At 38.3% G+C, this 23,798-nt stretch overlaps 1 protein-coding gene across 1 annotated transcript in view; it reads left to right on the top strand.

Annotated features, from left to right (window-relative positions):
- slc30a5 (solute carrier family 30 member 5) overlaps positions 1–23,367 on the top strand; it is a 33,029-nt gene extending 9,662 nt beyond the window's left edge. Inside the window, exons 4-16 of the mRNA XM_042334927.1 lie at positions 3,512–3,597; positions 4,990–5,077; positions 5,449–5,536; positions 5,702–5,778; positions 6,546–6,716; positions 7,781–8,069; positions 9,791–9,999; positions 13,759–13,916; positions 14,644–14,773; positions 15,634–15,856; positions 16,470–16,696; positions 18,386–18,514; positions 20,754–23,367. Coding sequence (XP_042190861.1) covers positions 3,512–3,597; positions 4,990–5,077; positions 5,449–5,536; positions 5,702–5,778; positions 6,546–6,716; positions 7,781–8,069; positions 9,791–9,999; positions 13,759–13,916; positions 14,644–14,773; positions 15,634–15,856; positions 16,470–16,696; positions 18,386–18,514; positions 20,754–20,924 — 2,046 coding nt within the window. The 3' untranslated portion in view covers positions 20,925–23,367. The remainder of the gene's footprint in view (positions 1–3,511; positions 3,598–4,989; positions 5,078–5,448; positions 5,537–5,701; positions 5,779–6,545; positions 6,717–7,780; positions 8,070–9,790; positions 10,000–13,758; positions 13,917–14,643; positions 14,774–15,633; positions 15,857–16,469; positions 16,697–18,385; positions 18,515–20,753) is intronic.
- Positions 23,368–23,798: the final 431 nt, after the last annotated feature.

Below are 23,798 nucleotides of genomic sequence, written 5' to 3'. Positions count from 1 at the left end.
AGAATACACGAGCTGCAGAGTTTTGGATGATCTGCAGCACAGCAGCTTCCTGTGATACTCTTTGAGATGTCTTAGCGTGAATAAGGCACTTTATAAAGTGCAAGGATCATTATTACTTTTATTTTCTGTGTTGTCTTTTAGTACACTGCTATTCCAAGTTTCAACGGAATTTACAAGTTCTTTGGTAGTCTCTGTAGACCTATGTTTCCTATAGATCCACATCAACACATTACTTGACTGGTGCTGCTGTGATGTATTTTTGCTTAGAATTACATAACTGTAATTCTGTAGGCAATTTTTTTTTAAAGCTTCACTTCCTGAATGATGACTTACCTTCAACACCACAGCTATTTTTAAGCCCAATAAGCAATGTTAATAATGATTCATAAGTGAAGAGCACAAGCAGTGCTTTTCCAGAGAGTTAAAACACTTGTTTAATTCTAATTTATGTTGTGTATGATGAATGCTGACATCCGTGTGGGTCTTATGTGAAATATGTTATTTTGTTTGAGAACCAGGTGAGTTAAGTGTTGTCTTGGTGAAGTAATGTAAATTTTAAATATTGGAACATAAGAATTTTTCAGAAATTGACATTGCTACAAAGTCTGGGCTGTCCTTTTTTTGAATGATCCCTACTCTCAAGGGCAATAACACCTTCCGTATGATTAGATGAGGAGAACTATATACAATATTCTAGATCATGTCCAACTTGCACCTTTATATTAGCGAAAATACTATTTAATTTAATTTACGCTGTCTCTTTCTGCTGACATAACAGTACTTTTTTTACTCTTATTACAGAAAAGGAGTGACTTGATCTTTCTTAGGCTTATCCACAGTCATTCTGATATATTATTTTATCAGTTGCTTTAATACGTCCTCTCTCTTGTAGATGTTTGGCTCCCATTACAACACAGGTTTGTTTATAGTACGATTGGAGTGTGAACTCCAACATTTACTCAAAAAAATGCAGGCAGAAGGCTGGCAGGCATGCTTTGAAAAGCCAGCTGGTACCCTGTATACTAAATCAGGTCACTGCTTCCTGCACACTAGCAGCCGATGACCAGGAACACATCCATTTTTTATCACAGGAAGTTCTGCAAGCATGCGCAGTGAAAATAACAGTGACCGTTATTGCATTTGTTGGGATTTTGGGCCAGAGTGGCTGAAATAACAGCTGCCGATGGTGGAGAGAAGGGGGAGAGGGATATGCAGCAGGCCGGAGCCAGCTGAGGGAAGGGGATGGGTAGAGGGGTGGGGTTTGAGCAGGTCTGAGAGGCAAGCGCGGGCATGAAGATATGTACAATAAATTGGTCTGAGATTTTTAAGTGCTTCCTTTTACAATATACTGCAAGCTTTTCTAATCAATTTCTGACTTGTCATTTTGCAGTGTGGTCTACAGAAGATAAACATTGCCTAATTAGAGGTACACTCTGTTTACGCACTTTATAGGTGTGGTTTAATCTGAAGTATTGTAGAATGCAAATTCTGATGGTCTGGAGTCAACCTATAAAAATGTTTCCATTATTTCGCCTACATTTTCCAGAGAATGATGTTTACATTTGTGCTGTGAAGCGAAAGCTTAGTTTTCAAATAAGCACAAGCTATCATTTTAATGTGTGCAAGCCAGAAGGCACAAGAGAAAGGTTTTGTGTGAGTCAACAGATATTTTGTACAGTATGGCAGATATAAGGGCGGATCTCACTCGAGATCTACACCTTGTGTGCTTGTAATGAATTGTGTGATCTATAATGAAAATTAAATCGCCTGGGATACTGTGCCAGGGACGAGGAGACCTTGCTTTTGAACTTTGCTCACTGCCTCTGCTCTCAGCTAGAGTTGCTTGTAATTAGCATTTTAACCTATTTTCAAAAGGAAGAATAAGGGAGCCCATAACTAGGTGTGCTGATCCTTTCCCTTCATTAAGTTGATGGTTAATCTTCTATTCAGCAGCCCTGAAATCAACTCAGACCAAATTTTGTGTTCTATTATACCAACTTAAAATCAAGAGAAGCTGGGCAAACCTGTCTACAGATAAACATCTGAATATGTTTCCAGCATTGTATGGTTGCAAGTAGATTACAGAAAAGGAGTGTCAAATGGGAAGGATAGCACCTCCGATAATGCAGCAAATCCAAGCACTGCATTGGAATATCAGCTTGAAGCGACGACCTTCTGACTCGGAGAGTGCTGAGCCAGACTGACACACAAGTAATAGAATTACAACATAAGGAAATATAAACATTTGGTCCAATTGAGCCCACTCCACCACAGACCGCTCCATAGCAATGTACTACAAACTGTTCCCACCTTCTCACAATATTCTTTAATATTTTTGCTCCCCAAGTATCTATCCATCTTTCTCTTAAATCTCTCAACTGATTTGTCATCTACAGCTTTCTGAAGCCATGCTTTTTAGATTCTTAGTGCTCTCTGTGAGAAGAAATTTGTAATGAATGGGAGCTGTCTTATTGCAGGCTTCATAGAACCAGAGATTTGTTGATCATTTTTGCTACGGATGTTAGACAAAGTACCATATTTTATATAATTTTGTGAGATATTGTCCATCTTAAACTCTTAATTTTCCTTTTGAATTGCATAGTTCACTGAATGTCATATTACCAGGGTTAACCAGTTTGATCAGTTTGTCAAGCTGCATTGCATTATATGTTAACTCTTCAGCATTTCCCAAAATAATGTAAGCAATTTACTTACCGAGCACTAGTAATTGTATAAAACGTGTTGGATTTGTTTATTCTTATACGTTATATCATTTGAGTATAACTTTGGGCCTCTGTAGACTGGCAGTTCTATTTGAACCCACATAATTGACAAGTCTTTAAAAGTAAATACAACAACTATATTAGTAAGTTAAGGCTTGTCTGTAATAACCCACATTATTTTATATATTATATTGTTAAATATAAACATAGAATCCCGGGAGGCATGTCAAAAGAAATCAGCAGTTTATTTTGTCCTTACAGAACAGTATTAATTCTCGTCTGTCTTAATGCTTTGAATTAAGACTTGACGCCAAATTACACTTGTACATTCTGTTCTCATGTTAAACTGAAGAGCAGATCATTGACTGAAAGGTGTATTTCAGCTGTCAGTCCTTTTCAGTTGCCCTGTCATGTCTCCTAACCTCTTACTCACATTGAACCCAAACTAACAAATCCACAAAGTGAGTTGTGAGTTTTTTTTATTGATTAACTAGATCCCAACTATATATCACCAAAAGTGATTGGGATTTGAGTTTCAATTCAGTTTTAATAAGATTCCTTTGATCTAAGCCTGATATTTGCTGTTGGTCGAAAGTATGACATTCTGACCTTAATACTTAATGCTCCTGCATTAACAAAACGTGTCATGGTGCAGTTATGTCATGTTCTTTTTTCAGGAAATATCAATTACAGTGATGTACTTGTAGAACAGGTATTATACTATAAGTAAACTTTTACTTATAAAATACCCTGAAATATTAAATATATCTATTTCTATTCTTTTGCAGTGGATTAAGATTGCTAAGCATGCAGTTGTTGGTTGCATTATTTCACTATTGTGGTTCTTCGGACTCACGCTTTGTGGACCACTAAGGTAAATAAAACTGTTTTGATGTTATTATAAATAATGAGGCTGTTCAATATGAAAGTCATTCTGTTGCAACTATTAACATTGATTGAGTCAAATGTATAGATACATATTTTGTGTGTTGTATGTATCCAGTCTGCTTTGGTGAACATTTGTTATTGAATGTAAATTTAAAAATAATTGAATGTTTTGAAAGAAATATTTTGCATTTTACTGCATCTCATTGTGTCAGTGCCTCAAAGTATCTGACAAGTAATTCCTATCTCATGGCTGCTATTTGTGCGCAAACATTGTGCACACAATGTCCCACAAACAATTGATGTTCACGTGAGGTGAATACCAAATAAATCTGTATAGTTCTTGGTCAAGAGATCAGAAGAATCTTGTTTCTCTTTTTATATATTTAATGGGATCTTTAACATCCGTTGGAACAAGGAATTTCAAGTTATTTCGGGGGCGACACCTCCAACAATGCAGCACTGGAGTGTCAGCTTAGACTATGAGCTCAAGTAATGAACATTGGTAATGAAGCTACAAGTCTGAAGGCAAAAATTATCTCAACTGTTATGCAAAATTGTCATTAAAATAATAATAATATTATTAATAATAAGAATAACATTCTGCCTTTAACTAGATAGATTAACTCTAGTTGTTTTGGATGAGCATTTATTTGGGCAGTGGAGAATCCTTCAATTATTTTGACACGTGGCACAACTTTTCACTGAAAACAATTTCAGTGTGTATTTTAGGATGGCTTTCCAGTAACTAGTATTAGCAGTGATGGTGGATTGCGGGTTCACAATCGAGCCTTTCACCTTTCAGTTCCTTGCTTGAATATTGAGTGACTCTCGATGGAGACCAGGGCCTTCCCAAATGGTGATTTAAGGAATATTAAAAAGAATGAGACTTAATTAGAAGGATACATTATAGTTAAATACATTAATGTGGGGTGGTAGGGAATGTTCAAAGGGAATGTTATTTTAGAATTATTTCACTTTTGAAGTATTTCTCTGAAGACCCTATACATTGTTGGTGATGCTGTATATGTTAAACAGAGGTTCCATCTGTTTGTTCAGGTGGATATTAAAGATCCCATGACCTTATTTGAAAAGAGAAGTGAATTTCTCCTGGTGTCCTGGTCAACAGTTCCTCCAGATAAAATTGGTCATGGCTGTTTGTGGGATAAATGCCATGTTCACCAACAAAATTCAGTCACTTCAGTATGAAGGACTTTGAAGCGTTCTGATGTGACTGGCTCTATATTCGATGCAAAGATTATATTATTACTGAGTGAAATATAATTGATTTACGAAAGATATAACTTCAACGTTCTTGTGATTTAAAAAAAACTGAGTTACTTAAAATATGAGCTTCATGATAAATATATCTTCTCAACAGAACGGTACTTCTATTTGAACACAGTGACATTGTTGTCATTTCATTGCTTGGTGTACTGTTTACAAGCTCTGATGGTGGCCCAGCAAAGGTACTGTGTCACTGATCAATATGACTGTTTCTACTCTATTCATTCACTCGATAAAGGTGAATATTATTTGTGTAAATTGTATGTATAATTTTGTAAGAACCAGAATGTATACAAAGCATTTTCTGTGAATTTGACAAGATTATAAATAGAGATGTTACTTCAAACTATTCAGAATTGCATTCTGCCCTGCTTGTTGGAAATCACATCATTGTTTTTGTATATTAAATGGGCAATATTTTGGTTTGCAAAAATTCCTATTACATCCATTTAAAAATGTTTACAAAATGTTATCACAGTACAAACACAGAATGATTATTGATGCCTGGAATGTTGATTCAAAATTAACTCTCTAGTCCTTTTCTCCTAAACAGACAAGAGGGGCAGCGTTCTTCATCATTGCTGTCATTTGTATATTACTGTTTGATAATGATGACCTCATGGCCAAGATGGCTGAACACCGTATCCTTCATGTAAATAGTCCTGTGTATGTTGTGCCACTCTTATATATCAATGACTTGTGCAAGAAATATTTCTGGTGGATATTAAAAAGCAACTGTGATACTATCCAGAGAATATTTTCAAATCTAGGGTATGTTTATGTCCTTAACCTAGTGATGTCGTTAGCTGAGGGACATCATGACAGTGCTTTAACCCATGCACTATATACAGCCATCTCTTTCCTTGGTGTAGCAGATCACAAGGTAAAATGTTTCATGCAATAGTGGAGCTGAGGTATCAGCTTGAAATTCAGATATGAAGTATATCTTCCTAATAAGGTCAATATTGAAAAACCTTGAAGTAATTTTAGTTTCTTAATACACAAACTATCAAATTGTGAAAGGGTTTATTGGGAAAACATCACTTAAATATTTACATTCATACAGCACTGTCACATCAGGAGGACCACCCAATATGCTGGACAGTTCCAGGTGTTCTCCCCACCCTTGCTTTGCAGTCCCCAATTTGGGACTTCCTGTCAAAATGACAGGCTCTTTATAAATGTAAATTTGGATTGGATTGCAGCCAAGCCTGAACTTATCATCACCCATCATCCTCACACATTGCCACTTCCAGCAGGGGTTGCTGAATAGCCAAGAACCCTGATTGATCTTTTGCAATCCAGGTGCCAATTTTCGAGCCCTTTAGCATAGTTCTGGGACCTTCCTGGTCTGTATGGCATTAAGTGACAATTACATACTTTCCCGTAGGGAGGAAAAAAGGAACAGTCTGTTCTCACTCAACTTCTGCAGGTTCAAACAGCACTGATTGAGGTTGGGTCTGACTTGGTTGATTTCCTATTCTTTCAGTAATTTGTAGAATGATAGACTTAATAAAATGGGATGGGGGGGATGAATATATTTTTTAAAAATCTGCCCATGTTCAATTATCTTTATGTTTTAATTACACCCTAAATTTTCTTAGTATTTAAAAAGAGTAAGTGGTAACTTAATCTTTTATTTGTGTCTAGGGTGGGGTGCTACTACTCGTGATGTCACTGTGTTTCAAGGTTGGTTTTCATACAGCCTCCAGGAAGCTCTCTGTGGACGTCGGTGGAGCCAAGCGTCTGCATACGCTGTCTACTCTTGTTTCAGCGCTTTTATTGTTTCCGTGGGTGATCGTATTGACTGCAACTACAGAGGTAATTCTATACAGTGCATTCATTTACCACTTGTATATTGAGCAAAGTGCTCGCCTTGACTTATTGAAAACTGTACAATGATTGCAATCTGAACATTTGAACAAATGTTTTATTGGCAATCAAAAATTGCTTTTATATGAGTCATTAAAGAAATGCCATTAAGAAGTATGTACTGAATATCTATTTAATTTAACATTAACCTGTCTCTAACAGTCATACTGTTCTCAGAGGCTGTGTTGAAAAGGAGCAGTGAGATTAAGGAGATCATAACTACTGTACTGTTAAAAACTCCTTTTTTCCAGTGGGATGAATTGTGTTCTTTTACCAAGTCCTATGAAAAAATAGCCTCCAAGCAAAGCTTAAATGTTTTTATAGGAATGATCTGGCTGAGTCTCCACATTCATTTGGATGAAACACAAACTTTCTAAGATGCCCACGCACTAAAAAGTTGTATATTTGTGCAACAAATGTTGGTGTTGGTTTATAATTTGGAATTTAGAACATGAATTTGGTAGATAAGGTTTGGAAGACATTTTCATAGGGAACAAATTGAATCTCTCCATATTCAGCCAATACGAAGTGAAAAAAGTTGGAAAAGTTCAACCTGTAAGATTTGTAGAGTTAAATGTGTAATTTGATTAGAAAAGTACAAAACAGCCGCCTTGCGGGTCATTTAGTTTCCATCACTAGTTTAGATGTCATGTCTTGCGCAAAGTGACTTCATTGGGCTTGCTGTGGTTAGCACACAACACAAAGGAAATTATGTTAGCAACAACCTACATTCAGACCAGCCAGGTATATTTCAATGTTCTTTCTTGATCTTTTATTTTTCTATATCCCTCTCAGTTACTTATAGTATTTCAGATATATTTGAACGGCAACCTAATGACCCAAAATGAGCTATTTTTTAGTGCAGGAAGGCAGTGCCAGAAGCATAACGTGGGTCCACAGTACATCCGCACAATGAGCAAACCCACACTAAACCAGATCACATATGTTGCAGTGAATTTAATAACTTTAATAGTAATGCTATCTGTATTAACTCTTTCATCTTTGTGTTTTAGACTAAAATAGAATCCTGGTCTTCCCTCATCATGCCATTTGGAACCATCATCTTTTCTGTGTTCATATTGGACTTCTATGTGGAATCCATATGTCTAACCAAGATGGAAGCCCCCAAGTGTGCACAGTATGGTTCAGTTCTGCTCTTTCTTGGCGCCCTGCTTCTTGCCAATTTCTGGACACACCCACTAACTGATCAACTACGCATCATCAACAAACCAAACCTGCAGCAGAGCACTGAGCATGTGTTGTCAGGCGGTGTGGTGGTTAGTGCTGTATTCTTCATCCTTGGTGAGTATTTTTTGGTTCAAATTTGTCTAAAGTGCATTGAAACCAGCCATCTTGTTTAAAGGGAAAGGAAGATTTGGGGAGTAGGGAGTGGTGTATCTTTCCTTGTTACTAGAATGTTACGTCTTATGGATATTATATAGGAATCGTGCTGTAGAAATTCTCAGTACCTGCTGCTTTGCTAAATATTCCAGGGCAGCCTAAGAAGAACTATGTTAAATCCCACAGTGTCTCTTTTCATCTTTAGGAGTAGGAGCAGGAGCTTTGATAAAAGCTACAATAGGTCATACACAATTTTTAAAACACGTTATCTATTTCCTGTGTATTTGTACACAGTTTAGAACATTTTGTGAAGTGATATCCTGCCATTTGGAGAGTCTCCAACTGAGTCAGCCTGACAGTGAAATGTGCGAGCTTTCACTCAAGGTTAATTGATTTTGCTAGATTATATTCATTGGACAAAAAAATCTTGGTTGCTATGATATGCGTGCTCTGGTTCTGTGTGAAGCCAGAAGCACTCAGTAACTAGCAATCTAACACTAAAATGAGCAAACTAGTTAGTTTATGGCTAGAATATTTTTGATCCTAATGTTGGAGGTAGAAACAAATTCAAACTGAAATTTTATGAGATGTGCTTGTTTTTTTCACACAAATCCTGCACAATCGTATGTGGGTTCCACTGTTTGTATTGGAAAATGCTGCAGACGTTTTAGGATTACAAAGATGGATGAGATATAGTTAACATGTTCAAAAAATTGGACTCTGTATCAGAAGAGGGAAGGTCAACATTATAGTTCAGATTTAATAACTTCACGCAGAGAGGTGTGAATATATCGAGAGAAATTTTTAGCACGTTTGAGGAAAATACAATGCTCTTTGGTGAAAAAAAATTGAATTGAGTAAGTAAAAGAGATGCAGCAATGTAGGATTATTTTTCATATTGAGACCAGTCAGGTATAAATCAGTAAATCAGTGGTCTTTACTGGTCTTTTATTTTCTGTATTCCTATAATTTATAGTAGTTCAGACGTATTTGAACAAAAAAATCACTTTGTTATTGTACTGTCCATGTAAGTTAATTGGTATAATTTTTTCTCAGTCATTTTTTTGATACACTAGATACATTTTGTTGTTGGCAGTGCTGGTGGTGGTGGGTTGCTCAAAAGGTGAAGAATTTATATTTTGGGAAATGGGACTGCTTCCACCTTGTGACCCCTCTTCTTGTACCAGCAATCCCACATTGTATATGACAGTCATAAGCCACAGGATGAAGCTCCCTGAGCTCTGTGCTCATTTATGTGCTTTAAAACTTGTATCAGAAGTAGGAACTCATCCGGATATTTTCGCTGTTCATATCCTGCGCTTTGGGACATCCTCCCAATGTGAAAGTCACTATACAAATATACTTTGTTGTTGTGGTCTCCTCCCTGAGTAACAGATGGTTTAGTGCCTATTTTGGGGTAATGGATTGTAGACCGCTGCTCACTAGCATGGGCTGGGACTTTCCATATATTTTCTTTTAACTTAAGACAGTCCTGTTAAAATAAATGACTAGTGAATAGTCACCAAAATGAATGCTGTTAATCAAAGTGTAGGCTTATACAAGAAGGTGGATGGGGGGGAGGCTGGAGAGAGGGTCCAAATGTCAGGGCTAATGAAAACCGTTTAATGTGTGAAGGAAGATTGAAATCAATATAACTTTCCTGTTTTCTTTCCTGTACCTAGCTGCCAATATCTTATCTTCACCCTCCAAGAAAGGTCAGAAAGGTACACTAGTCGGATACTCACCTGAAGGGACTCCACTCTACAACTTTATGGGAGATGCCATGCAGCATACATCCCAGTCCCTGCCCAGATTTATTAAGGAATCACTGAAACAAATCCTGGAGGAATATGATTCAAGACAGATCTTCTACTTTCTCTGCCTTAACCTAGTGAGTATTTCACCTTTGAGTATCATTTTCATATTTGAAATATTTTATTAGTTTTAAATGATTTCTTTGGATTGTTAGAAGTGTACTGCACTTCAGATCTGGCGCAGGGCCACAGTAAACCTGCATTCTGTAGTTGGAGTCCTGTAGCTTAGTGGTTAGAGCACTTGCCAGACAAGTTAGAGACCTGGGTTCAATTCCCGGCAGGGCAAAATTTTGCGCAAGTTTCCTTACTCCACATACCTCTGTTTTCCTAGCAGCAAGTAGGAACCCAGTTGTCAGTCAGTTGGAGGATCGCTTTTCCAGGCTTTTCTAATTCCTTAAAAAAAAATTGGTCACCTCAATCCACGACTGTTTGTGGGACACTGCTGTGCTCAATTGGCTGCCGCATTTCGCCCATAAAATATACAGTCAATTCACTTTACAGTATATTCTGTGAAGCGCTTTGAGACCATATCAAATGCAAGGATTATTATTATTCTAAGTGGACCTACACGGTACAGGGATCCTGTAAGTCAATATACTCGGTCAGTATAGCTTGGCAATGTCATACCTGAAGGGGAATGCCCATCTTCCAACATTGACTAGCCGGTTTACTGTGCTTAAAAACCGGCAGCCTTCTGGGTCATCGATTTGCTATGAGCTGATGAACTGGCAGAAAGGTGCAATGAGCTAAATGACCTCACTGTGTTACGATGTTGATTTTGGGGTGCCAGAATATCAGTTCAGCTGTTTTGTTAACAGCAATGACTTCTGTTGCCTATTGTTGTACCAAGCCTTTATACTTAGCCTCATCTTACTACAACAACAACAAAGTCTTACACCTTCAACAACCAGAAAAGTCCTGTAGCTCAGTGGTTAGAGCACTCACTTTGCAAGCGAGAGACCCGAGTTCAAATCCAGGCAGGGCGAAACCTTGGGCAAGTTTCCTTACTCCACACGCCTAATAATAATCCCTCCAAAACCCAAAACAATAATAAATTGGTCATTTTCAATCTACGACTGTTTGTGGGACATTGCTGTGCGCAATTGGCTGCCGTGTTCGCCCACATATATACAGTCAATTCACTTTACAGTGTGTTCTGTGAAGCGCTTTGGGGCGTCCTCCCGACGTGGAAAGCGCTATATCAAATGCAAGGATTATTATTATTATTATTAAGCAGTGTGAAAGTGATGATATTCAGGCATGCTCTTCTTACCACCAACATGTTCACCTGATCCATTGTGAGATCCTTGTGTACTCATGTATTCCAACACACACATGTCGTTGGCCCAATGTCATCAAGCCTTATGCTGGTGTTGGGCCACAGGGTTAGCGGGTGGAGAGCGACAGCACTGTAACCAGCAACAGGAAAGCAGTCCGGTCATGAGGCTGCTGGTCTACCTCCTTCCTTTTATGAAAGTCAGGTTGATGTGATGGCATCCTGCTGTTGGTACAACATTGACCTCAGTGTGAGGCAGACTATACGATGAAGCAGTACAGGAACAGGTTGTCCAGTTCTTGGAATCCCTCCCTCTTTATGACATATGAAGTTCTTTGATTACTCTGAAAGGATGCAAACCCAAGGTTTCGCCCATCCAGGAATTGAACCCAGGCCTCTCCTTTGCGAGGCGAGTGCTCTAACCACTGAGCTGCAGGACTCCACGTGATGAACGATGCCTGGGTAGTTGCATCTAATAATTATAATAATAAACCTTGCATTTGATATAGAGCTTTTCACATCTTCTAGACGTCTTAAAGCACTTTACAGAATAGACTAAAGTGAATTGATTGTATATTTGTGGGCGAAATGCAGCAGCCAATTACGCACAGCAGTGTCCCACAAACAGTCGTGGATTGAAATGACCAATTTATTATTTTTTTGAGGGATTATTATCAGGCTTGTAGAGTAAGGAAACTTGCCCAAGGTTTCACCCTGCCGGGAATCGAACCCAGGTCTCTAGCTATGTAGTTTAATAGAATCTCTGTTCAGCTGTAAAATGCTCTTTGTTCTTCTCACATGAAATATAAACGTATCCGGGTCACTTTGTACAAGGTACAAACTTAACCTGATCTACTGCTGCCTACGTGATGGATCAAATGTCTCTCCTCAAACTGCCTACATGATAAATCAGATGTCTCTATTCAACTAATGGATTTAAAACTCAAATGCAGAACTGGTTCAAATATAAGCAATTGAAAGCAGGTGTCACAGATTCTGAGGCTACTTGTCGCTGGAGGTCTCTGCTCTCTCTCCACCCCGCCCCCCCCGCACCCCCAACCAATCTCCAGGGAAGGTCGAGACGGGTTAGCAGTACCAAAAGCATATTAATGGTCTGTCGGGACAAGCTGGATATCTAAGCCAGAAAACACGGTGAACATGAATTTACCAGCTGTTGTTTGCCTTGCTTTGTGACTTACTGATGTTTCTAGAGGTAACGTGAAGAACACTTCAAGAAAGGTGGTAATACCCAATACTTGAGGATTCAATGCCCCTCGAAATGGGGGGAGGTGTGCTGTTAAGGCACACTGGAGATTAGTATCTTGATTGAATAGTCCCTCCAATCAAATAGATGACTAAAAATCGCACTTACTCTTTAAAGAAAATATGTCAAAGTGGATCATATTTAGCAGGCTGCAGAGACACGTTCTTTAAATTACCATTCTTTGATAAAAGCATAACTACTAGAATCTCTCACACTGATTTTGAAGCAAATCTATAGCACAATGCACTTGTGTCAGTCTTACTCTGGTAAACTTATTTTGTAAACAAGTGCCTTTATAAAATAATTCCTTTGCATTGAGAGGGCCAGGATTTGAATGCAGCAGTAACAGGAAGCATCTTACTCCATATTGTCCTGTTGGGACACTAGATCACAATTGTAATATTTAAGGTTTATAATGATGTGTAAAGATTAGTGAGATTCATGTATAAAGTAAGCATACAATAGGGAGAAAATTATGTGCAAATTCTTATTCAGGATATATTTCAATCAAAAGCAGACGGGCAAGTTTTAATATATGAAGTGGAATGAATAGTGAACTGATTTTCTTTCAAATTCCAGTTATTAGAACCAAGGAAGCAAACAACAACCTGCATTTATATTGCGCCCCTCATGCAAGGTAGTGTCCCAGTGTATTTGACGCACGAGGAGGGGGTGGGGGGAAGGTGACCGTAGGTAGTGTCGAAGAGAAAGGTCTTCAGGTACGACCTAAATATAGGGAAGGAGTGGGCAGGCACTGGGATAGAGGAAGAGTGTTCCAGAGTTTCAGGGCATAGTGGCCGAAAGCACGACCCTCTATAGTGGAACAGAGGACATAAAGGACATGCATGAAGTTGGGCGGAGGCACCGGATAGTGGGTTGGGGCGTAATCAGGTCGGAGAGGTAGGGAGGTGCCAAGACAAGAAATGATTCTAAGACGAGTATGAGGATCTTGAAATCAATCCATTGGGCAATAGGGAGCCAGTGGAGTCTGGCTAGAACTGGTATGATGGGGGTACAGAGTTTAATGCAGGTGAGTATACAGGTGGAGGAGTTTTGGATCAGCTGGGTTCTATGGATGGTGGAGCTGGGAGACCATCGAGGAGGACATTTGAACAGTCAGTGTGGGAGATGACGAATGTATGGACGAGTGTTTCAGCTGCATCTGAAACGCTTTGATTCATAAAATGAGTAAAAGCAATAAATAATAAGTACTCTGCTGGGTACAATTTTACAACATTTTGCTCTTATCTGTGACTCTGAAGACTGAATAATGATGTCCTCTATTTTCTGTTTTAGGCCTTTACTTTTGTGGAACTCTTCTATGGTGTGTGGACAAACAGCCTTGGTCTCATCTCTGATGGTTTTCACATGCTGTTTGACTGCTCTGCTTTAGTCTTGGGACTCTTTGCTGCCCTAATGACCAGATGGAAGGCAACTCGAATTTATTCTTATGGGTTTGTATTCTTGCTCCTTCTTTTGTTCTCCCCACCTCTACTTTTACTTTCCTCTCTCTTGAAGGCACTGAGTTGTACTGGACACAATATTGCAGGGTCTGCCAGTCCTCAGGTATTTCATCCGTTTGCTATTCTTGATCTCTGAACCTGACCAATGATTTCAGTAGGTTATTCAATTGTGGGAACATCACAGCTGAGTAGCTTTTGCCTTCACACAGTAGGATATTGAATAGTGGTTAGTTTTCGAGATTTCTGATTAGTTCATTTAATTTTCCATAGGCCAGGGTTGTCAATGCCAATTTGTAACCCCATCACAATGACTGACAGTGTGTAACTCAGAACTAACCAGGGAACAAACTCTGTTATCTTCACATTGATGTTTGCCCACTGGAGCATTGAAAAAGTCTTCAGTTGGTGCCGCTAGATTTGACCCTTTTCCCTGAATGCTGATGCCTACACTGATCCAAAAAGAAGCACTGTACTGTACTGACTTGAACAATTGAAACTGGTAATATGATAGTGCTGTGTTGGCTCAACAAGCTGCCGCTCATCAGTGCATTATTGATAAATGAACTTAGCATTTATATTTCATTTTAGAAATCATTATTGTGATGTTTATGTAATATTATTGTGTAGCACAGCCTTAACATGATTGCAGTGTCTGTTGCTTCTGATAGCAATGTACGTAATGAAGGAGCGTGGTTGACTATTTGTCTCCCTTCCCCAGATATGGGCGCCTTGAAATTCTGTCCGGATTCATTAATGGCCTTTTCCTAATGGTCATATCATTTTTTGTTTTTATTGAGTCTGTGGCAAGATTGTTTGATCCGCCAGACATAGACACAGATATGCTCACGGTACGTGTTTCTTGGCTTTTCAGTTATCGATAATCCAGTTTCCAGAAAGAGAGATTGTAAACTTTTTCTTTAAAAAGCCTGTATCTCCACAATCCTAACTAATGTTTTGATGTAATCATTACCTGGGGAGACAAAATATGAATTTGCAGTAATTGCATTTTATAATAATATAATAATAATCCTTGCGTTTGATATAGCACTTTTCACATCTTCTAGACGTCTCAAAGTGCTTCACAGAATATGCTGTAAAAGTGAATTGATTGTGAATTTGTGGGCGAAACGTGGCAGCCAATTGCGCACAGCAGTGTCCCACAAACAGTCGTGGATTGAAAATGACCAATTTATTACTGTTTTTGTAATTAATAGTTTTATCAATAGCGAAACGTTAGGCACGTTTTCTTACTCCACACACCTCTGCTTACCTAGCAGTGAGTAGGAACTCGGTTGTTAGTCGATTGGCGGATCGCTTTTCCGGAGGTAATAATTCCTTCAAAAACATTTTTGAAAAATAATAATAATTTGGCCACTGAATCTACGACTGTTTGTGGAAAACTCCTGCGCGCAATTGGCTGCCATGTTTCACCCGCAAAATATACAGTCAATTCACTTTAAGTATATTCTGTGAAGCGCTTTGAGACGTCTCGAATATGTGATTAGCACTATATCAAATGCAAGGATTATTATCATTTTTAAAAAATTCAGAATTATTTTAATATTAAAAAGTAATTGTTCAGTAATATAATCTATTTGCTGCAAAGGAGATTTATTCAGACAGCAAAAGTTTACTGTGCTTATGTCAGTCACAAATTTGATCAGATAATGTGTTGATCCCTTTGTGCCTTTCTTAATTCTTGGTTCAGCCGGTCTCTATCGGAGGTCTCATAGTGAACCTGATTGGCATCTGTGCCTTTAGTCATGCTCATTCCCATAGTGGATCCCGAAGTAGCTGTTCTTCACACGAGCATGGTCATGGGCACGGTCATTCCCACAGCGACCATGGACATGGAGGAGGACACGGTCACAGTCACAGTCATGGACACTCCCATGGATCTTCAGGGAGAGGAATGAACGCTAACATGAGAGGTAAACAACACTGCTGGTAGGCCAGAAGCCTACTGCTAAGCATTAATTTTTTAAAATACAAATGCAAAAAGTAATGTTTTAAATCTATACGCTATTCATTTTAAATAGTATTTGCTATCCTAAACAACTAAGAGCAATGACATTTGTAAGAAAATTTGCATGACTGGAAGTAAAATGAGGCATGAAAATTCTTGTACATGGCGGGTATTGCTCTATATTCAGAAAATGCTGTAACTAACCCATGTTCTGTTCTTTAGCGCTGCTATCGTTTATATAAGGACTACAACAAAAAGTGCTTAAAAACGTTTTTCTCAAATGTGGTCTGTCAGATGTACAGAAATAAATGAAAACCATTTGAGATGGCTATTTTTTCATATGATTAACTAATTATTTTTAGGAAAAACTAGTGCCATAGCCACCGCACACTGAGGCCAACAAAACAAATTGTTGAGAACCACTGGTCCAGGCTGACACTCCAATGCGGGGTAATTGCCACACTGTTCTTTGGATGAGACTGAGGATCCGTCTGCCTGTTCAGGTCTTATATTTGAAGTTAAATAGAAGAATGTAGCATTGAAATCTAACATTAGGAAGTGTACATTTTCTGTTGTAGGAGTGTTTCTGCATGTGCTGGCAGATACAATGGGAAGCATTGGCGTGATCATCTCTTCTCTTCTAATTCGTCAATTTGGTTGGTTGGTGGCTGATCCAATCTGCTCTCTCTGTATTGCTGTATTAATATTTCTAAGCGTCATCCCGCTTATGAATGATGCTTGTCAAGTTTTGCTGCTACGGACTCCACCAGAAGAGGAGAAGGAACTCAGTAATGCCCTAAATAAGGTCAGTCTCCTGTTTACTCCCGTACATCTGTGCAAAACATTGTAAACATTTGTGGCTGAGTGGGTATACTGAAAGAATATTATTTGTGTAAAAGTTAGAGGATATTGAAAAATGTCTAATTGTGTTTTAGAGTCCTCAGTTTTCATTGATGTTATTAAATGTGGGATTTTTATAGTTTCAAATAATCTTTTTATTATGTTGCATTCTTAGGGTTTCTGTATTTATAAATGGAGCATAAGAGCATCCTTCGGATGAGAAATTAAACACAGGTCCTGTCTGCCTATTCAGGTGGACGTTTAAGATCGTATGACACTAAGCAAAAAGAAAAGAAAAGGGAGCTCTTGGTTTCCTAACCAAGAATTCCTTAAATAAAGTAAGGTCATTCACTTCATGGCTGTTTGCAGGACCTCACTGGGCATGTATTCCTGCCTAAAAAATACACAGTTACGGCCCTTTATAGTTTTTCCTGTGAAGACCGTGTACCAAATGCAGGGTTAATATTTCTAAGAAAGGGAAGAACTAATGTGAGCATTCTTTATCATTTTCTCCTCTGAATCTATGCGCTCCGGGACGCTATCCAGCATGAAGGGCACTATATAGTTGTTGTTATGCTCTTCTACTCCCAGCTAAATCAGAAATTAATTTAGTTTACTTCTGAAAGCTTCAACTGATTGAGCATTAAACAATAATTTACTTCACAACTCAATGATTTGAAGCATGGACGAGTTATTTCTTAAGATTACTTTGTGTCTATCTTATTTTTAGATTCACTTCATTAGTTTAACAGGTCTTGTATGCCTGTTCGGGTGATGTTAAATATCCCGTAACAATACTTGAAAAGAGAATGTGAAAGTTTAGAGTTTCATAATTTTTAAAGTAAATATTTCACCCTTTAGTTTTAAATCTACATATCAGAATTCCTATATTTTATCTCCTCAATTGCAATCCGAAAACCAGCACATTCTGAAAGTAGAAAAAAGGCTGTTCAGCTGATTTGACTAGCTCTGTGCTGTTAACTTACATCCTGTTGAGCTTATGCCCTCTGGGAGGCAGGACGAGGGACAGACTATGAAGGTACTGGCATTAAGACATCGTTCTTCCTGATGTAGCTGCATTTATTTTTGCAGTTGTGCCAATTCTATGCTAAGGTGTTCTATGTACAATTTTCAGCACAAAATATGCTGTATGCACATATCCTCACATATGCCTCACCATGCACATATCATCATCAGATGTGCTGTGTGATGACATCATCCCATTAGTCAGGCTGGAACTCACACAGAAATACAGAAATGCCACTACTCCAAAGTAAAAGGTAGAAATGGCATGAATAGGATCACCCAGTTGTTAGCATCTCCACCTTTGCACTGTTAGTGCTATCTCAGAGGAATAGGTAATCCCACAGAGTCAAGCTACATACAAGCCAAACCCTTTATAGTGTGCCTTGCTATAAGACGACTTTGCTTATCTGTCAAATTTCGTTTAGCTGAAAATTGAGATTGTGCCATTCAAGTACTGTCATCATGAGAAAAAATGGTATATTTTCGTTGGACAACCCTCACAAGAAATTTTAAACTAGTTCAGTTTACCCTGGAAGCACCCCACCATCCAACAGACCCCCCCCCACCCCGCGTATTGAAGCTTTGATAAATAACTGCATTTGTTTTTTCACTGTCCAAAATGATTCAGATCCAAAAAGTTGAAGGTGTTTTATCCTATCGAGATTCTCATTTCTGGCGCCACTCAGCTAGTGTGATTGGAGGAACCATCCATGTGCAGGTGATGCCAGATGTTGTGGAGCAGAGAATTATACAGCAGGTCAGTGCTGCTCAACCTTTTATTCTCCACAGTATTTCTAAGGGGGTACAACTTAGATTCACTAGGTTGGTGCCAGGGATGAGGGGGATGAGTTATGAGGATAGGTTGAGCAATTTAGGTCTATATTCTCTAGAATATAAAAGAATGAGAGGTGATCTTATAGAAACCTATAAGAGTATTAAGGCGCACAACAGAATAGATGTCAGAATAGTAGGTGACTTTTTCCCCTGTTTGGAGAAACTATAACCGGGATCACAGTCTTAAAATTAGGTGTAAGCCCTTTCGCACTGAGTTGAGGAAAAACTTCTTCACTCAGAGGGTAGTGAATTTATGGAATTCTCTACCCCAAAGGGCTGTAGATGCTCAGTCCTTGAACACATTCAAGACTGAGATTGATAGATTTCTTGTGGATAAAGGGATTAAGGGATATGGGGATAAGGCGGGTAGGTGGAGTTAGAATAGATCAGCCATGATCTTATTGAATGGCGGGGCAGACTAGAGGAGTCGAATGGCCTACTTCTGCTCCTAATTTTTATGTTCTTATGATCTAATCTCACTCCTTTAAATAAAATCACTGCAAAACAATATAAACTAAGATACTCTTAAGATTCAAATTAACATCTGGTCATTTGCTCCATTAATTATTTAACTTTCTAGCATACAATGTACTTTCCTTTAATTGAGGGTGAGGGTCAGAAATTTACAGCACAGAAGGCAGCCATTTCGCCTGTTGTGTCTGTGCTGGCTTGTTGAGCGAGCAATCCTTTGCGCAAGGTTTTTCATTCATTGAAATAATTAACACTGTAATTTGGTTGTGATCAATTTTAAGAAAAAGGGTAAAAAATGTCAAAAGCAATGAAATCTGTGAACAGGTAGAAACCTGTTCTACTTGTTTTAGGTTTTTAGGTTTCTACAAGGGCTTGAAAATAGCTTAATAAAAAAGGGAACGTTTTAGAAAACAGCAGTGGCATGGGCTGAATGGTCACTTCTGTGCAGAAAACGTCTGTTCTGTGGCAGTGAAACAGTTGGAATTTCTAGAGATAAAATTGGGTCATTCACTTCATGGCTGTGAAGATACTATTGCATGGAATTCACCTTCTTTATTTTGAGGGCTAGAATGCCAGGCACCATGCCTGAGCACAGAATAGATTGCATGTGCACCGTTGTTTCTACGTTACAACTCCCATTCTGGCCCCAATCATCATCAATATTACAATTCTATTGCTGGCATGTCAGGAAGGCTGAGAGCTCAAAACACAAAATACTGCAGATGCTGGAAATATGAAAAGAAAAACAGAAGTCGCTGGGAACACTCAGCAGGTCAGGCAGCATCTATGGAGAAAGGAAAGTGAGTCAGTGTTTCAGGTCCACGACCTTTCGTCAGTTCTGATTTTTTTCAGGCTGAGAGCTCAGTCTAGTTAGAAACTTTCGGGCACCAGCCTGCTGTATGTACTTTGCTGTTGCTTCTTGTTGCAGGGTAATTTTTTTGGTCAGCCAAGTATCTGGCATGTACAGAAACCCATCACCATGCTTAAGATTCTCAAAACCAAACTACTGATAGTTTGACAAGTTTTTGCAGGAGGAGGTAATAGAAGCAACAACAGTGCCTCATTTATGTTAGAGCTGTTTGTCTATTTTCCCCTTCCACCAACACTGAAGGCAAGTCTGCAGCCTTAGGCATAATCGATACCTCACTTATGCTACATTGTATTAGACTAAGTGGTAGGGTACATTGCTACAGAGTAATGTCAGAGGTGTCGTCCTTCAGATGAGACAATAAACTAAGGTCTGCCTGTTCAGGTGGAGGTCAAAGATCCCATCGCACAATAGAGAAGGAAGTTTCTCCCGGTGTCCTGACCAAAATATCCTCCCACTAAAATTAGTCATTCAATTCATGACTGTTTGTGGGACATAACTGTATTCAAATTGGCTGTCAAGTTTGCCTACAAAACACACAGTTTTGCACCACTTTACAGTATATCCTGTGCAGTGACTTGAACATCTCAACAACATATATTAAATGCAAGGATTATTATTAACAAATCAGCCAAATTATCTTACTGTTGCTTAAACCAATGTTGTGGTTAAATGTAAATTTTAATGCGACATTTGCATCATTTTTGTTTTTAATTGAAGTAAATAAATCTTACATACAACACTGTGCTCTGCTTAGAAATGACGCATCATATGTACAGAATCAGTTGGATGTAACATTAATGTTTTTATTTGCATTCCACAGGTGACAGCCATTTTAAAAGATGCTGGAGTGAACAACTTGTCGGTTCAAGTGGAGAAGGAGGCCTTCTTCCAGCACATGTCTGGTCTAAGTGCCGGCTTCCATGATATTCTCGCTATGACTCGGCAAATGGAAGCTGTAAAATATGTTAAAGATGGTACATACATCATGTGACCAATAAAGACAAAGGCAAACTTTCTTGTGAATGAAAGCTGGTGAAAAGGAACCAAGATAACTTCAACGACTGGCATATTTCAGGGTCTAATAGTATTTATCAACAGATTGGCAAGATTTATACATCATGTAATATATGTATTGGATTAGGACCAGCATTCTTGAAAAGATCATTTTGTTTATTAGAAAATTGATAATTGGATATTTGAAGAAACCACAGTGAAATGGCAAATGTCAGCATTAGATACATTGTGTATAAAGTATTATATTGCCAATTATATTAAATATATGGATCTACAGGAAGTTAACCTGGTGTTTACATTTCAGCTTTTAAGGGATGGATTTGTAAATTTCTCTATGTACAGTATTGTACATCGGGAAAGATTGGGTGGCTATAAGTCTCTTCAAAATCAACTGCTGGAAATATAGAAGATATATAAAAGGCAGTATCCAGTAGAAACTCCAGGGTTTACAGGAGATCTGCGCTTATTTTAATGTTTTTAAATCGGGTTTCGTCTTGTGTGAAATTGACCTATTAATGATTGACATGCCAAGTCATTAATGGGTGGTGTTAGTTTCATGTTTGTTTTGTGCATTTCTTTTAATGTCCAAAACCTGTGAAGCTTTTGTTTTGTGAATTGTCTGACCAGTGTGTGTTGAAAATGTTGAATGTACTATTTTCCCACATATTTTTAATAAGATGTAGTGGAGTTACAGAAACAAACAACCAGCAAACCTCCTGACAGAGTTCAGTAAATGCACTTGGTAGAAGTGATGCTTCTCTCTGTGGTTTTCCAACGCTTTGCTCTTCTCCAGATGACATACAATTGACCAGTTGGTTGAGTTGGTAGCGCTGTTGCCTTTGAGTCAGAATATTGTAGGTTCAAGCCTTATATCGGGACTAGTCTAAATTGACACTCCATTGCATCTTGGAGGGTGTGCTGCGTTGTCAAGGTACCGTCCTTCCGATGAGTTAAATCCAGATCCCATCTGTGCCTGTGCAAGTGGATGCTTGAGATCCTACGACACTACAGTACTCAAAAAGAGAAGGGAGTTTCTCCCCGTGTCCTGCCAACAATCACCCAAATAAAATTGGTCATTCAATTCATGGCTATTCGTGGGACAATGTGGTGCACAATTTGGCTGCCGTGTTCGCTCACAAAACACAGTCACTACACCACTTGCACTATACCCTGTGAAATGCTTTATTATGTTTGATTTGATTTTCACACCGGGCTCCTATTTGAGTCTGTTCTAACATTATAGGTAAAGGAGAGCTGTGGGAGTATTGATTTGGACCTTTTAACAGCAGTGTTTCTTGTTTCCATTCATTATGGGATGAACTTTGGTAGATTTGATGAAACTTAATCCAGATGTGGAAGCATTTTCTGATCCTGTTCGAGTCAACCATATGTATGCTACTAATTTCCTGACTTCTGTCAATGGTGGTGTTTTATCAGCCAGCAAAAGGCATGTTTTTCAGGGTGGAATTCTTGTCCATTTTGCTCCTTTTCTCCTGCACCAAACATTGGGACATTAATACCAAGGCATCCTCCATCAACCAACAGGCCTGAAAATGACAATGTTTATCTGTGGTTAAAACAGTAGTAATGAGGGGTTTCATAGTCTTAATTATTAATATGTTCTGTGCATCACTTCTTAAAACACAAGTTATTTCTCTTAAACACTTAAGCTAGCTTTTAAAAATAAGTCTCGAAAATGCACTTTCATATAATAACCAGACATTCTTGTCAAGCATTTGTTGAATTGTTTGCTAATGTACTGTGTTGCATAAGCAGCAACAATTTGCATTTATATAGCGCCCCTCATGCAGGGTAGCTTCCTCAAGTGCTTGCGTACAATAAGTTAGTACAATGAGACCAATCTATGTTATTTCGAATACTGTGCACTTTGAAATACTTTTAAGTATCAGTATATATGGAGTTCAATAAACTTTATTAAAAAGGTAAAATGTGTAGCTGGAATAGATTGAGATAAGGAAAGACGGTTACATAAAATTAATATGCTACAGTCATCGGGTGTGTCAGAATCATTTTATGGGAGCTCTAAAGTAAAATCGTATCACTGCAATAACATTGATAGCATCTTGATTTGAAACAAAATTGGCCTTGAAGATATCTTGCCCTAATAATGTTTTCTTGTCTTCATAGATTCTAGATTATGCCAGAAAAACAAAGTATTACAGTATTTATCAAGCTGGTCATATGGCAATCTGATTCCATTAGCTCCCACAATAATTGGTGTTCATTTCTGAAATATTCCATTCAGCATGATCCTATGATTGTTCATTCAGTCCACCGAATAATTAAATTATAGTTTAGGTTTTGTCTGTTGGGCACAGAAGATATAAAGATTGAATAGAATAAATAGTACCATCTTTTTCTGGAAAAAATCTGCAATTTAAGTAAAGCATTGAAATTTGTACTTTGGAAGTGCTCATCTTTTAAAATCAAATTGCAAATTAACAAGCAGAAGTGGAAGACGTACTGGATTCTGTTGTACAGCAGCAATGCAGAATGGCACAAAATAAGATTATAATGTAGTTCAATAGATTTCAGACAGCAGAATATGTATAATTTTAACAATTTCTTCTTTCCATTCATTATGGTACCAATTTGGTAGATTTTATGAAGCAATCCAGATGTGGAACCATTTTCTGATCCCCTTCGATTCAATTGGATGTATGTTACAAGCTTTCTGACTTGTGTCAATGATGGTGTTTATCAGCGAGCAAGAGGCAGAATTGTTCTTGTCCATCTTCACCTGCACCAAGCATTGGGACATTAATACCAAGGGATTTTCCATCAACCAATGGGCCTGAAAATCAACAATATTTATCTGTGGGTAAATTAG

The sequence above is a fragment of the Callorhinchus milii genome, unplaced genomic scaffold (genome assembly GCF_018977255.1).
Source record: "Callorhinchus milii isolate IMCB2004 unplaced genomic scaffold, IMCB_Cmil_1.0 Scaffold1, whole genome shotgun sequence".
NCBI lineage: Eukaryota > Metazoa > Chordata > Chondrichthyes > Chimaeriformes > Callorhinchidae > Callorhinchus > Callorhinchus milii.
Note: the sequence above shows the minus strand (reverse complement) of the source record. Positions and strands in the feature narration are given on the sequence as shown.